General features: G+C 41.8%; 1 protein-coding gene across 4 annotated transcripts in view; it reads left to right on the forward strand.

Moving 5' to 3' along the window:
- Positions 1–6217: 6217 nt before the first annotated feature.
- LOC148039127 (geranylgeranyl transferase type-1 subunit beta-like) overlaps positions 6218–15922 on the forward strand; it is a 33966-nt gene continuing 24261 nt past the window's right edge. For 3 of the 4 annotated variants that reach the window (XR_015690362.1, XM_087675006.1, XM_087675008.1), the window contains exons 1-5: positions 6218–6528; positions 6644–6728; positions 7158–7216; positions 7318–7463; positions 7555–7610. Coding sequence is in view for 3 of the 4 variants with exons in the window: in XM_087675006.1 (XP_087531132.1) it covers positions 6373–6528; positions 6644–6728; positions 7158–7216; positions 7318–7463; positions 7555–7610 (502 nt within the window). In the remaining variant the exon portion in view is untranslated. The remainder of the gene's footprint in view (positions 6529–6643; positions 6729–7157; positions 7217–7317; positions 7464–7554; positions 7611–15922) is intronic. The other variant, XM_087675007.1, reaches the window with a different exon arrangement.

A 15922-nucleotide genomic window follows, 5' to 3' on the forward strand; every position in this document is an offset into this window, starting at 1 on the left:
TGCAATGTCTGCCACCTCTAATGGTCAATGCATGTGAAGAGCGGGAAGCATCATTGTTTCTCCTGTTTATTTTCTCAGTCAATAAAGTACTCTCAACATCTTTGATTTTCAGCCCATCAAGCTTGTTCATGCATATGGTAGTACAGAGGACATCCCATGATTCAGGCAAGGTGCCAAGCAGGAACAACGGGTGCAAGTTGTCTTTGAACTCAATGCCCTGTGACAACAGACTCTTTATGATAGCATGAAACTGACTGAAATGAGATGAAAGGGAGGTCCCCTCCTTGATACGAAGATCCATTAACTGTTTCAGCCAATACATCTGTGACGCAGGACTTTGCTACGCATAGAGCTCTTAAATCTTCTCCCATAAATCCCATGCACTCTGACTCTCATCTTCAACAACATTATGATGGACCTCTTTTGAGAGTGACAAAATAATGGTAGACTTGCATAGCTCATCAACTTCCATCCAAACATCATCATCCATATCCTCAGGTTCGACACCCTTGAAACGCAAGGGTTTAATCTGCAACTTCTGCACCAAAACTTGCCATATTTGGGACTTCCAATACCTATAGTTAGTACCATCCAACTTGGCAATGTTAAAGAGAGTTGTGTCTTTTAGATAACCAACCATATTGTTCCAAATCAATGCAAAAAAGTAAAATTGCAAGTTGTTGTAATTAGCAAAAAAATGCACTAAAACCATTGCTAAAACTAGTTGGAAGAGTGGATTTTACCAAGAGAAGCACCTGTCCACCAAATATGGCCAAGATAACATCAAATAATAAGCATTACCCTCATAGAAGTGCTCAAAATCTGCGGATTTCAACTTGCTGTAATAAATGATAGCAGTATGTAAAACTATCCCAAAATGAAGCAATCACTTATACATATGTCACTGCAACTGCCAGGTAGCAAGATACATCTAACAGTGAGTTTCCAAGGGCAAGAAGGTACCAAGAACTGTCAAACCAATAACCTGTCTGACAAGAGACATCTCATAGGTCCAGAAGTCATGCATGCAATGGGTCTCGGGGTAAGAGAAGAGACCAAGCACAAGCACAACTGATAGAGCAAAAAGCTCAATACATAACCATCCAAGATACATACAAAACTGACAAACCTGTGATAGAGATAGGTGCCTGCCCCAGTAGGCATATCAAATCAGCCCACTACAAACAAGCTGCAGACATAAAGCTCTCAAGAGACCAAATGCATGTAATTGTCCCATAAGCTCAAGCTCATCTGTAAATAAGACTCTGTGTACATCCGAATATACCAAGAGGCTCCCACTGGAAGTGAAGTCAGCTGCAAAGAGAGCAAGCAACGCTCTAATACATCAAATACATAGCATCAGACATGACAAATCCCAGTAGGGTACATCCAGAGCATAAATCCCAAGCTATCTCAGACTTGTAAAGCATAAGCTTGAAAGCATTCAAAGAGCATGCAACTAACAACCAAATGTAATGCCCAGTAGATCCAAAATGCTCAAATATATCTGAAGATGAAGCTCTAAGTAACTGTCAAGCATGGGCAAACCAAATGGCATCCATATCTGACCAAAGCATAAATGCAAAAAGCCTAAGTGTCAAGCAGTGACAATAGGCATTAACCAGTCCAAAGCATGCCAAAACTGAAGCCAAATGCCAGTGAAGGACGACCAAGTTGGAGTCTAATCTAAGCTCAAAAGCATTTGGAACCAAGAAGAAGCATTTGACAACCTCCAAATACATCGGTATGATCATTTAAACCTCCAGTGAGCACCCCGTATACATGAACCAATGCATACACCAAGTAAATGAGCCTTAGCCCATTGTATGACAGCAAGCAATTTACTATTAAATGAAGCTCAAACATTGCCCAAATCTGCTCCAAATCAATCCCAAAGCATAGACATAGCATCCCATAACATCCGGGCATCACCGGGCATCAATAGGCATCAAACAGGCAATGCCAAGAAGCATCAAATAGTAAATGTCAAGTGTTACCCTGTTTTGACAGTCCTGGACTGTGTATGTAGCAAAGGGCTAAAGAGGGAAGCACTCAAATCGATCACCGGGATTCAAGCAGTAATGCTGGGGAGTCAAGCAATGCTTGGGAAGGTTGCCAAGAGTGCCGAAAAGCCGAGGAGGAGTAGAGAAATGCCAGGGAGCAAATCAGCCTAGCCCATTAAAAATGCTCCAAAAATTGCGCTGGCTGTTCCTAGGGGCTGGGGGGTCTTCAACAGCTCTCGAGGGCACTTGGCAATGTCGAGGGGGACTCCAATGTAGCTCGGGAAGAAGTCGATGAAGGTCCGGAAGCTCAGGGAGGAGGGGAGAGATCAAAACATACTTGCAAATGAAGGTGCCATGGCTGCCATTGAAGCTCAGGTTGAAGCTCTTCAAATCTGGACTGAAGAGAATGTCGAGCAAGATCCAATGCCTTTGCTCTGATACCAGTTGAAAGGAAAGTGGAACCCAAGAGGAAGAAGCTTGGTGGTGAGAGCTATGGCGGATGGAGAGTAAGAGCACAGAGAGAGAGAGAGAGAGAGAGAGAGAGAGAGAGAGAGAGAGAGAGAGAGAGAGAGAGAGTCAAAAGTGGGAACTCCAACAACCACAGTGTGTGGCTGGGCCTTCCTTTATTCAAACTGTCACTAAAAGAATAAAGAATAAGTGGCTGTGACGTGCGCCCGCCACCTGCAGTGTGCAGTGGCGGGTACTGTCAGTGTAGTAATACATGGGCGGCTAGGCGGAGGTGCCTTTACCCCCAACAAAAATACCACCAAAAAATAGGGAAAAATGACCATGAACTGATCGCTAATGATGGTACCCACCAAGTACCATCAAAAGTGTATAAAATTAGGATGACTCAGCATGAAAAATATATCACATTCCATGCATAACTGATGATATAATAAATTATAGCTAGGTACAATGAGAGCAAACTATAGGCAAAATGAATGCACCAAGTCAACCGTAGATTGGCAAAGTATAAACAGTATCAAGCGGGCATAAATCAGCATGTGACAGTCATACGGACATTGAGCAAACACCCAAGCATGTCAAATGAATCCATCAGTAAGCCGGCACACCCCTTATATAATAGGGTAAAGTGTACACAATACTGGCAATACCTGACACGAATAGGTGTATGCTCAGGGAGTGCAAAGGCCAAATTAACCCAAGTACATTTGTGAGGACCACGACATATCAACCATGCAACATCTAAGTGAAGATCCTAGTCTCAAATGCTCGAATGCTGAAGTAGCATAAACCCACATGCTCTATGTGTCTATCAAGCATATCAAGACACTCCCACTAGCACAAATGCCGTAAATGTCAAGCAAGAAAGCTCAAACAAAGTATGTAAGAGTGTACCGGTGACAAGTGTTCAAGATCAAGCATCAATGAGACATCCCGAGCATACAGGCTCCGTAGCATCCATACATAGCATCCATAGACATCAAGTACATCCAAACTATAACTTTGGTAAGCTAAGAAATAGTCAAAGTAAGCTCCGGGAAATCAAATGTCAAGCCAAAGGAAGGCTCAGTAGCATCCAACTCTAGAAAATGTAACGGGCATGTAGTAGTGGCATAGGCTAAGCATATCAAGACCGGTCAGACATAAGCAAAGTACATGCCATAAGTACATCAAAGATGGAGATCCAAATGCTATGCAAAGTGAGCTCAAGCTCAACCAATGATCTGAGACCAAATGCAAGCTCTATGTCGATTCCCGAGAGTCACTACATCAATGTATACATCTAAGACATAGTCCGAATCCAATAGGCATATCCAAACATAAGCAAATGAGCTTCAACCCTAAATATTCCAGCATCAAATAAATGTCCAAAACTGAGCAAACAATAGCTCAATCCAAACTCAAATCGATAGGCAAAACATAGGCATACTTTCCCATATGTATAGGCACCAACCATGTATAATCAAGCATCAAATGACCATGTAGCATAAGCATAAAATGTAATGACAGGGGACTTCCCTATTTTGGGCTGCCTATGGATTGTGTAAAATAGTCGATTGTTGGGCAAATTCAGCCCCAAAAGCATCTCACATCATAGGCATACATTCCCCTAGCATTTGGGACCAACCGGGCAACCAATGTCAATGCCAAAGTGGTCCGTGGTCCAGGCATAAAATACTAATGTAGCACTATTGTGGGTTGCTCGTAAATTGTATATGACAATCACATCAATTGTGTAGCACTACTGTGGGTTGCTTGTAAATTATGTATGACAATCCCAAATCTGAAGTAAATCACATCAATGCTCAATGCCAAGGCTCGAGCTCAAATGCCAAGCATAAATCAAGTCTATAGTTCCCAAATGAGGCTGCCATGACTGGGATGAGCTGTCCAAGGGCTGCCATAAACTGACGCAATTTCACACTGACTGTATGGGGTTGCTGCTCATGTTTTGGTACTGGTCAGGGTGGTAGGAAGCTCAAGGGGGTGCTAAAGAAGGCACACAACAAGCCTAAGGTGCCCCACAAAGGCCTATGCCAAGATATGGAGCTAGCAAGATGCAATGGTGTTTTCTTCTTAGACCTATAGACCTGTAACCAGCATGAAACCTTGAAGAAGATGAAAGAATACCTTTGTTGGAATGCCCTGAGGGTGCGCAAAGGGACCGAGTAGGTTCTTGGGAAGCGGGGAGTGATGGGAGCTCGAGAGAGTCGGCTATGGCTGCTAGGAAAAGGAGACCCAATGAGTGTAGGTAATCAATAAGAAGCTACAGACGCCATGAACCAAGTCAAAATGCTCAAGAAACCATCCTCTGATACTAGTTGAAAGGTGAGAAGGATCAAAGCTTGCTTGAAAGAGCTATGGCGGGAGAGCAAGAGCAAGAAGAAGAGAGACACAAAATGGGAACTCCAACAGTCACAATGTGTGACTGGGCCTTCCTTTATTTAAATTATCACTAAAAAATAAAGAATAAAGAATAAAGTGATGGTGACGGGCACCCACCACCTGTAATGTGCAATGGTGGCTATTGTTAGTGTAGTAATACACAGGTGGCTAGGCGGAGGCACCTTTACCCCCAACAAAGTTTTCATATGGATTAATATATGATGCTTACTGGCACATAGATTATTAGTAGATAATCCTCACCCATGAATTAAGGTGGTTACATGGAGGATTCATATGAAGGGATTATTGGAATAAGGCTAAGGAGGCTTTGAACTTTACTAAAAGAAAGCAAAGGATATTTGAGGTGAGTTTGGGTTTGCCTTTTCTCTTTATTCAACTCTACATCACATGAGAGATACACAATGAGGACCACACTTCTTTGTGATGAGAGATCTAGTGTTTGAAGTGCTTTATTTTTACTTCCCATCATATGAGTTGCTCGAGGAACACAATTTGTAAAGACTTCAAGTCTTGCAATCTATTTGATTTAACTTGCTGAAAGAATGAAAAAGGAAGCTATTTGGTAGAGATGAGAAAAGTTGAGTTCCAACTAAAAGTTTTCATGTGGATTAATATACAATGCTTAATGGTACGTAGATTATTAGTAGATAATCCTCACCAAGAATTAAGATGGCTAACCCTTTAATGAGCAATCCTTCCACTTTGATGAGACAAGTGTATTCTAAAAAAAATTTCATACACACTTAGGTATTAGGAAAATCAAATACATGGAAAAATGTCTATACCTCATGTTGACAAGGTTGAGAAAACGCAACAAGTGCAACAAAATATACCAAATGCTTTATGATGATGTAGTGGAACATGCAAAAACAAAACCGTCAATTGGGTATCTAGGAGACGATGACTTAGATGACTAGCTAAGAGTGTAAAAATAACTCCCTGTAAGGATGAGACAATGATGTTAGAGCTCTCTATAAGGATGAGGCAAATTGAGGTTGGCTCGTCCCTTGGTTGAACAACCGAGCTTGTCACGCATGCACACAAAGATGCGTTATAATCACTCGAAGGTCTTGGAAGTCATCATCGATTCCATTCAAAGCTTCACCAATATCCAATTTAGATGGGAAATCAGCCACCACATGTTACATTACCGTGGGATGATGGATGAGATCAAAACTCAAACCCTTAAAGCAAAAGAATGCGTCTGGCTAGTTGATTCATAACATAATGCCACTTAACTATAGAAACTAGTGTCAAATGGTCGATGTGGAAGATGAATGGATGCCTTAGTAAATAACATTAAAAATTTTTAATAGAATAGATCATGCCTAGATACTCCCTTTCGATAATGGAGTTGTTCTTTTGAGACATGAGAGTTGGGATGCAAATGAGATTGAGAGCATGGCTATGTGGTGTGTCACTGTGGACTAGTTACTTGCAGGCTGCAACACGAAGTGCCGCAGAGGCATAGTAGCCTGAGCTCCGAAGAGTTTGGATGGCCTGCTCGGCTTTCGAACGCGAGTCACACATAGGCTTCCTTCTGTTGATGTTTCGCGGCCTCCCCTCCGGCGCCCAGTCGCAAGACTGCAATCGCCTCACCCTCGCCTACTTCGTCATCTCCGCCTTGGACATGTTGGATGCGATCTCTCTCGTAAAAACCAGTAAACCTAGCTCATTTGTAATCATTCTTTCTGTGTCTCCCGCACTTAACTTATGACGGGAGCTTCTTGCTTTTCTTTTGTTCCTTTTCCTCCGTTACATGGCAGGTAGACGCTAGGCAAGTCATTGATTGGGTTTATGGATTCCAGATTATATCTCTTGCAGACGAAAGTAGCAGCGAGATTTCCACAGGTATTATCGTCTTGCAGTCCGGTCAATCGTTTCATAAGCAAACGGCATTGTCCTTTTGTTTCAACATGTTTATGGGGACATCATCTCATAAGCAAATGAAATACCGTTCTCTGCTTTTGAAACGCCTATAATGCTTGAAGGGGAAGCCAACGGCAGACTGCGCTTTTGTTTCAATATTCTCTTGTGTAAAATCATCTCGTAAGCAAATGGAAGACTGTCCTTTCCTTTTAAAATGCCTATAATGCCCGAAATACTTATTATGCATGAAAATGAGTATCTCAGAAGCAGACAACAATCTGTCGTTTTCTTTCCAAATGGTCATAATGCGTACAATGCTAGAAATGCTAATAATCCACTCAATCATCTCTTGAGCAAATGGCAGTTATCATCTCTTAAGCAACGCGGCAGAATGTCCTTTTCTGTCAACAGGCTGTTTTTTGGGCTTTCGAGGATCTCCATCAATAAGGATGCATTTCACTTCCTCCAGGGTACCAGCCTATGAAGAACAAACCCTCTTTGAAGTTAAAAAGGCTTTTGTGTTGCTTTAAAAATTGCTGATACAAGCTGTTGTTTTGATGAACGCGGCTAGTCTCCCCTTGCTTCCTGTGATGAAGGACATCTTGCGAGTACCTACTCAGCATTGGCTATACTCAAGATTCTTGGAGATGACTTTTCTCGAGTTCAGCAACATATGTTGCTGAGCTCAATGCAACAGTTGCAGCAAGCTGATGGAAGGTTTGTGTGGTTTTTAGATTCATTAACTCAGTGGTTGGCATAAGTGTGTGGGTTGCATGGTGTCAAGTGCTGATCACCTATTTTGCTTTAGCTTTACAGCGGTCAATACAGGAGCAGAGACAGATTTGCGTTTTGTTTATTGTGCTGGTACTTTTCTCACCCTGTTTGATCCCTACAACATGTGATCGCCTTTCAACAGATTCATTTGGTTGATACTGTGACATGATATGATAAATTGTATCTATGCTCAACCTAGTAGGTGTTGTTTCTGGTACATAAATGTTTTGTGGAGCTTTGATTGTGCTTCTTATTATTCAAGAAAAGACATGAATAGTCTTGCTTTGGCTCACATGAGCTCCACTAATTGGGACAAATGGACAATCAATGTTTGCAATTAAGATTTCCATAGTCAAGGTGGAGTTTTACAATTGAGGGAAAATGTAATCTTAGTTAGGGTTTGACAAATATACATAGGCTTCACCGTTTTCTTTGTTATCTTGGAGTTGAAAAGGGCGGGGAATAAGGTGAATAAAACAACAAAAAATCTGAACCCTCCAAAGAACTCTAAATGAAAAAGTAGTTCATCCTTAATTATCCCTTAAAAGTGGATAGGAACCCCTTCTTTCTCTCCCGCTGATAGAAGAGGGGGTTTTAACACCCTCATTGATCCAACCTACACATGATGTGTCCCAAGGTGTAGAACTTTGGGGCATGTATAGCATTGGCCACTAGTCACTAGATGTGAATGGCCCTAATGACTAGCTTTGGTGTTTAAGGATGCACTATGTGTAGACAATCTCTAAAGGCTAGGGTAGTTAAGGAATCCTATAAAAGGGACTTCATAGCTCATTGGTGCTACATGTTGTGTGATCAACACACTTTTATTCTAGGTCCATGGAAACTTGTAAGGGCATCCCACATGTGTGCATGTTACAATCCTTGCATTGAGCTTAGTGCTGATGTGTCTTAGTGTCATGTGCACCCATTGGCCTTGGTCATGTGGCATGATTGGATAGGAAAGATTGCCAAAGGTCTCAATGGTCTAGATAGATTGGGCACAAGTGCAAACTTGGCAGCTCCTTTCACTATTTGGTGGTGAGGTGATTGCATATGCTACAAACATTACCTCATTGGAAGCTTTTTGTGTGGTACATATTGCGTTGTTTGTTTCTAGTTATCAACAACATTGTTGTGTGTTGACCTTACGTTGCCTTGCTTGCGCAATCGACATTGGTTGACATGCATAGTTAGTGTGCTTGATTAGTGATGGTGTTGACTATTGCATTTATTTCTCTCATTGCCATGTTTAAAACCTAGTTTATGTGAAGTCCCTTTGTAGTTGTTTTTATGCTTGGTTTGGCCACTTTGTACCTTTTTGTGTTTAGTTGTGTTTTGATTCACACTTGTTCACTTGCGTTTGTACTTTAGGCGAGGGTTACTTTAATGTTGATTTAGAGTTATCATTAGACTCCATGTATTGTTAAGCCTATTCTTATTTTGATTGTGTCATGACATGTGGGATCTTGTCTTGTGGGACTTGTTCTTTCCTAAGACTATTGAACTTGACTATTGGTTTGTTGGTTTGGTAGCTCCAAGTATCTCTCGTGTTCTCTACTTTGTTTCACCACTTTCTAAAAGGCATATCATCTTTTCGTTATGGCATCTCTATTTGATAGCTTTGTGTATAGGTGAGAAAAAGTGTTTGATTGCTGCCCTGATTGGTTCGACCTGCAATAGTAGACTCGCTCAAAACGTGCATAATGTCATTGCACATGCCAATAATGGCCAACCTACAAATTTACCTGTGAAAATGTGCTGCCTAGTTGCCATGTGGAAATGTGCCTCAAACTATCTGGAAATGCTTTGGGGGAAAAGAAAAGAGAATGCAATCATGAGAATGTCTAAAAATGCATGAAAATGATATACTATGAGCTCCAATGTCCATGTTAGACTTTGAGAGCGCTCACAACTAGAAGATGACAACAGAAAACACAATGTATTAGGAAATACAAAGACAATGAACATAGAAGATAATGACACAGGATAATGAATGAATAAGTATAATGCTCAATGCAGCAAACACACTATGCAAGGTGAAAACTGGCCCCGAACTCCCATGTCTCAAGGATCAGGGCAAAGAGTATGAGCCGAAGAGTGTTGTAATTTTACAGATCCCGAGATAGAGCAATCGGCCTCGAATGTGTCGACAGATAGGTAGTAGATAATGTAGTTCAGCAAAACGCAGGTATGCTGATGATGTGGCAGGTATATGGATGTAGATGGCTGCAAAATGCAGATATTGATGATGTGGTTGGTTAGGCAAATGCAGAAGACAACCAAACACAGCAGCAGGGCTGACGTGGTGGGCTGGGCAGCAAGGTGATAGGCTGTATAGCAGCAGCAGACAGTGTGGATGCAGTAAATGCAGGTTGTTCCAGCCTAGACAGCAGTTGCTAGTTGGTAGATGGCTCCAAACCAATAGTAGAAGGCTTGTAGATAGGCACTAGATGGTAGACAAAAATGGGCAGGAGCTCGACGGGGTGTGGACAGCAGAGATATGACACCTGTAAGTTGCAAAAATGAGATTAAGATTAAGTGGTGGGCGACTTGTCTATTTATGATGGATGGGTCCTTCCAAATTAGGGTTTGGCTTATGGGATATAGATACTCTCTAGGATTAGGTTGCTTTTTGATAAAAGTTTGGTGAACTTGAGTTTTGGGGTTGTAATTAAGAGCAATGACGTCTAGATTGCATTTTTAGCTCAACACCCCCTCTCAGGTCCAAAATTGGAGCTATGCCCAAATTTTCTTTAGTCCCAAGGCGTTCTACCCCAAAGTAGCCAGGGCATTGGGCAAAGGGTGCACGTTGGTTGCTCAATGACCTACCAAGACTATAGAGGTGATGGCTATCTTACCAAGAGAATCCAAGTGATCACCCTAGAGAGGCCAAGGCATTGGTTAAAGTTTTGTATGATAGTTTTTATTCTATTGGGTAATGTATGCCGTGAGGGGAGAATAAAAGGGATGGTTAGACCAAGCACATTCTAAATGAATAAGCTATCCTAACTACTTATGGGTGTCAGTGACAAAGAAATCCTAACTACTTGCGGGTGTCTGTGACGAAGAAATCTTTGGAGGGTATGTAGTGAAGCAAAAAAGATAGGTGGAAGTAAGGGAGACTGTCATCTGAGTTGCCATAGTTATTGTGCATCTAGAGTCAACCACTCTCTGATTAAGAAGGAATACATGCGTACAGATGCATGTTTACAAGTATAGAATGCGAATGCATGGAATAATGCATAGGGAAATGCAAGGTGTCATGCTCATGTTGCATGCAAAATGCTATGTAGGGGTGTCACTTGGTTATTACCGCATAAGGGAATTGTTTACTTGTCAAGTGCTCTTTTACAATCATAATCATCTTGATGATATAGATAATGATACAAAGTACCAATAGTTGTCAGATGGTGGAAGGTACTTACTTTTCCTTCCACCATCTGATGATATAGATAATGATACAAAGTACAATAGTTGTCAGATGGTGGAAGGGTACTTACTTTTCCTTGTCAGATGGTGGAAGGTATCATTATCACTATTGTTGTCAAATGGTGGAAGGAAAAGTAAGTACCCTCTCTTACTCCAAGATGATGATGTCGATGGGGGAAAGGAGAAGCACTAGTAGAAGAAGGGTGGACTGTATGTCCAACTATAAACATATGAAATGAATGGCCTCAAAAGGTGCCTCAAGGAAGGCAAGAACTTAGCCTCAGGAGGAAAAGACTCCTTGTTGGTCGGGAGTGTAAAGGCCCATCAAGGAAGGGCAACTGAGATAAGAAGTGCCGAATGATTCGAGTCTCCGCTCCAATCTATTGATAGGCCCTATAAGGGTTAGTGTTGATCTGCAAAAGACAAGGTATGCATACCTCATTTTCGATGAAAAGTGCTTGTGAGTGTAATGGGCTGGGTTTTGAAGAGGGTCCCACTATCAAAAGGTAGGCATGCTAAAGATGTAGGAAAATAAGAGTAGGAATGTATAGCGGAAGAGAGAAGCTAGGCTAGAGCATGCATTGCAAGAATCAATAGATATGGAGGTGGGAGATGTGGTAAGACTAGGGTCAATTCTCCTAACATTTGAATTGGAGGAAGTCTCTACGATTTGTTTGATCGAACGATCTCTAGGAAAAGTGGGCTCAATTGCTCCTGGCTACACACTAGATGTAAAGAGCAACTCAGAAATAGAAGGGGACTCGTAAAGTCTATTTGAAGACAGAATGCATGAGGGTTGAAGTCCAGAATAGTGGCATTGGTGGACTAATCAAATGACCCCTCGGGTGAATTGGGGGCAGACGCGGTCCAGCTACCATGTGAACAATGGATCTAACTTGTTGACGTAGATGATGATTCTCTCTTGGTTGTGGAGGTGATATTGATGTTAGAAGTGGTGCACCAATGTAAGATAGACAAGTGCTGAAATAAATCGTAGAACACAAGATAGAAGAGAAAGCAAAAGAACTCTGCAAAGGAAGAGAACTCAGAGATGTCCTTGAGAAATGGAATCCATATACCAAACATGAGAATGATATGTATAATAGTGAGTCTTTGGCTTCTAGGCACTTGCATTGGCTCCCTCTCTCCACAAAACCTATAGGTGATGATGATTTGAATGAGGAGGGAGCCAGATATATAAAGAAAAAAACAATACCAAAACAGGAGCAGGTTGGCCAGCATTTAATGCTCTAAATAAGCACAAAATAACCATAATAAAATGCGTAAATGACCTAGCCATACTTGCCATAGGTGAGACTCACACATGAGCTGTTTGGATTGCTAACATCCTCTCTTCGATTATGGGTGATCTGATATGATACAAGGATACAATGATAAAGGCTAATCATGGGTGATCAGATATGATACAAGGATACAATGATACAAAGATACAATGATAAAGGCTAATCATAGTCCATGCAACAAAGAACCACCAGAATAGAACCATGGATATCCAAGCAGTGGGTGATCAAGCCACCACAAAGGTGCCTCGGAGAGAACTTGATGTTGATGTCGATCGCACCGGCTCGTGAAAATGGAGAAGAGTCATAATAAATCTTTGTGTTTGTCAACAGTGTCTCGCAATAACATATAAGATTATTATGCAAAAATGCCTTTGAATATATGTGACCATGGATTTCCCGCCTTTGGCCAGACCGTTGAAGTGTCCCCTCATGTGAGCACAAGCTAGGAGTCAATCTTGCTCTCTATCAAATACTAGCCCATCATGAACTTGGATATCAATCCCTGCTCCAAGGTTTGAACTTGCTAGACTTTGGTGAATGTGTCAAGGACGTTCCTATTTGGAACTTGTGCACCTATATACCCATATAGATGAGGTCTAGTGATCCCATCTCATCACCCTCTCACACTCTCTCTAGCACTAGGGAGTTGTGAGGGATGTTTGCATCACTTGGACTAGAAAGCAACTGTGGAAGAGGCCACCAAGCCCTTCTTTCGATTTGAAGGAGCGGATCGCATCTGTGCCTTAGACTACACCTTGCCCTGGATTGGTATCAAAGTCTGAGGAAGAGGATGATTTGTTGGAGTCTTGCATCCTGCTTCTTCTTCTTCTCCTTCTCTGGTGAGGTTGCTAACTCCTTGCAATCCTTTTGCAAATGGCCCTTTTTACCATAGTGATGACATTGGGCCTTTGACTTCTTCTTCTTGTCACTCCTTTCTGAAGCTGTAAAGGCCTCATTGAAACCTCCATAATGAGATGGAAGCCTTCCATGTAAATGTAAAGATGCCTCATGCTTAAGCAACATTGAGGATATATGTGTGAAGCTCACAGGTGTAGATGATGTCTGCACCCTTAAAGCATTCGCCACTCCGTCAAACTCCAAGGAGAGCTTGTAGAGTACCATATCCATGAGATGTGCCTCTGGAGGGCAAACTGCATGTATTGAAGCTGGTCCTGTACCTGTATAACAAGGAGCAAAAATGATTGAATGGTGTCATGTGACTCAAACTTCATTTGCTGAAGCTGTCCATAAATGGTCATTGCACGCATGGTGAAAGGTGCCTCGTACAACATCTGAAGCTTCGACCATACTTTGGGAGATACCTTGGAGGAGGTAACTGTTGGTAGAACTTCTTTAGAAATACACTAAAGTAGTGCAAAATACACATGTGCATTGTTTGAAGCCCATGTAAGAACAACTTCCTCATGATTGTCCTCACTGAAATCTTCGGAAAGAGAAAAAGGACGTTGAGGTCGAGGAATAGCTCCACATACAATGTACTTGTAATGAAAGTTGCCTCTTCAATGAAAATGATGGGAAATTACACAAAGACTAACAAGAAATGCTGAGAATCATAGCTTGCCATTTCTTTATTCAAGATGTCTTACAACCAAGAATTACAAGAGATGTTGAAGCCCCACGGTAGCTTGAGAATCAATTGATCACAGCTGCTGCAAGGAACTCACCCCTTACAATGGTGGGGAAGGAATTACCTTCAAGCTCCAAGAAGTGGAGATGTGAAAATGATTAAAAAGATGATTTACATTGGCATCCTCTTGCCTTTTATACTCCAGTTTAAAATAGGCTAATTACCTAACTAAGGTAGCATGAAAAATTACTTTGTTACAATCCATCCTTGCCCAAATTTTTGTCCTCAAAACTTTGAAGACTGAAAGGACAAGTGGATTAAGAACTTGTATGTCAGGGCCAATGTATTTCTTGAGTTGAGACACATGGAAAACATTGTGAATGCGTGTGGTTGAAGGCAAATCAAGTCGGTAAGCAAGATCTCCAACTTTCCTTGTGATTTGATATGGACCACAATAGCGATGACCGAGCTTATTATGTCCACCCCTTGAGAGAGCATAACGAGACTTAGGTACTTTCAAAAATACCCATTCTCCATCTTCAAAATCCACATGCCTTCTTTTATCATCCGCATATAATTTCATTGTCTCTTGTGCCTTCTTGATGTTTTCTTTGCACTGCTTCATTAAGGCTTTCATCTTTTCTATATAATGCCTTAAATGGTGACATATCAATACTCATGTGATGAGTATCAGTGTAACAGAACTCCGTAAGTTGAATCCAATGATCCCATGTATTGTGTGTATCATGGCAAAAGTGTTTGAGGTAGATTTCTAACCATTTATTGACCCTTTTAGTTTTGGCCATATGTTTGTGGATGGTAGGCAGTACTTGGAGTTAGTTTGGTACCCATGGAAGTAATCCAGCCCCCTTGCCGCCCCCACCACCACCTTTAGCGTTGTCTTCGAGCCTAGCTAGTGCTTGTGGAATAGCCACACGTCTAGACTCTTGTTGGGCATGTACTCGTACACTAGCATTCGGCAGGTCCCCTCCCTATAGAAACCCACTACCCACACTAGGTTCAAATTAGATAGGGCCACTAGGGACACCACCCAGGCTTAGTACTCCAATAGCTGCCTTGCATTCTCCAGTTGTTCGATCACCATGTGGCAGCTATCGGGAAGGGTGCTCTTGTAGGCGGATCCGAAGGCGCCCACGCCCAGCTTGCATTCAAAGCTGAGTGAGGCTAGTTGCATTTGTTTGAGGGTGAGCGTTTGATAGCGACGGGGTCTTGTCTTGGTATGAGCCACTCACTATGGAGTTGCTCACTTGCACCTTTGAAGAGTGTGATAGTAGGAGACTTAGACACCTATTTTGATCCAGATGTGAAGCTTGTGGTCTTCACTTGAGTTAGCTATTGGTTATGCAATACTACCACTACTCGCATAGTTGTTTGTACATTAGGGCTAGACATGACTGAGCAACTTGTATCTATGCCACATTGACAACATGATTTGATGTGGCAGCGATTAGGCTGATGTGGCACTCCTGGGGTAGTTGCAAGGTGCAGGGACTGGAAACAGATTGGCAAAGACTGCATAGATTCTAAATTGCTTGACAAACCTAAGAGAAACATAGTCAGAGCTCCTATCTCTGGAAAACTCTAACGGAGTTCACAACTAGGAGATGACAGACTAAAATAGAGAGGCTAACACCCCCTCTTAGATCTAGGGAGATTTTGAAGAGCCAACAATTGGATGTGATGAAGCATAGAAACCTTGGGCAAAGGCTTTGTGAAGAGATTTGCTATACTATCCGTTGTAGGATAGTAGATCACTGCTAACTCAGAATCCACGATGTGCTCCCATACATAATGTTATTGAACCTCTATGTGCTTCGTGCAAGCATGAAACATAGGGTTGTTGGCTAGAGCTGAGGCTCGCTACTTATCCACGCGTAGCTGAGTGGGACATGTAAAGATATGCTAAGTTTTTCATTGAGGAAACACAAAAAGTATGACCGTGATTGAAACACAAAGACTCAAACAGTGACGTGTAAAACTCAAAACCTAAATGCAAAATGCAAAATGCAGAACTCAAAACACAAAACACAAAATGCTAAAACATAAACACAAACAAAGAA

This window comes from Lygodium microphyllum, chromosome 3 (genome assembly GCF_053477565.2).
Source record: "Lygodium microphyllum isolate KBCC chromosome 3, Lygodium_microphyllum_v1.1.10, whole genome shotgun sequence".
Lineage (NCBI taxonomy): Eukaryota > Viridiplantae > Streptophyta > Polypodiopsida > Schizaeales > Lygodiaceae > Lygodium > Lygodium microphyllum.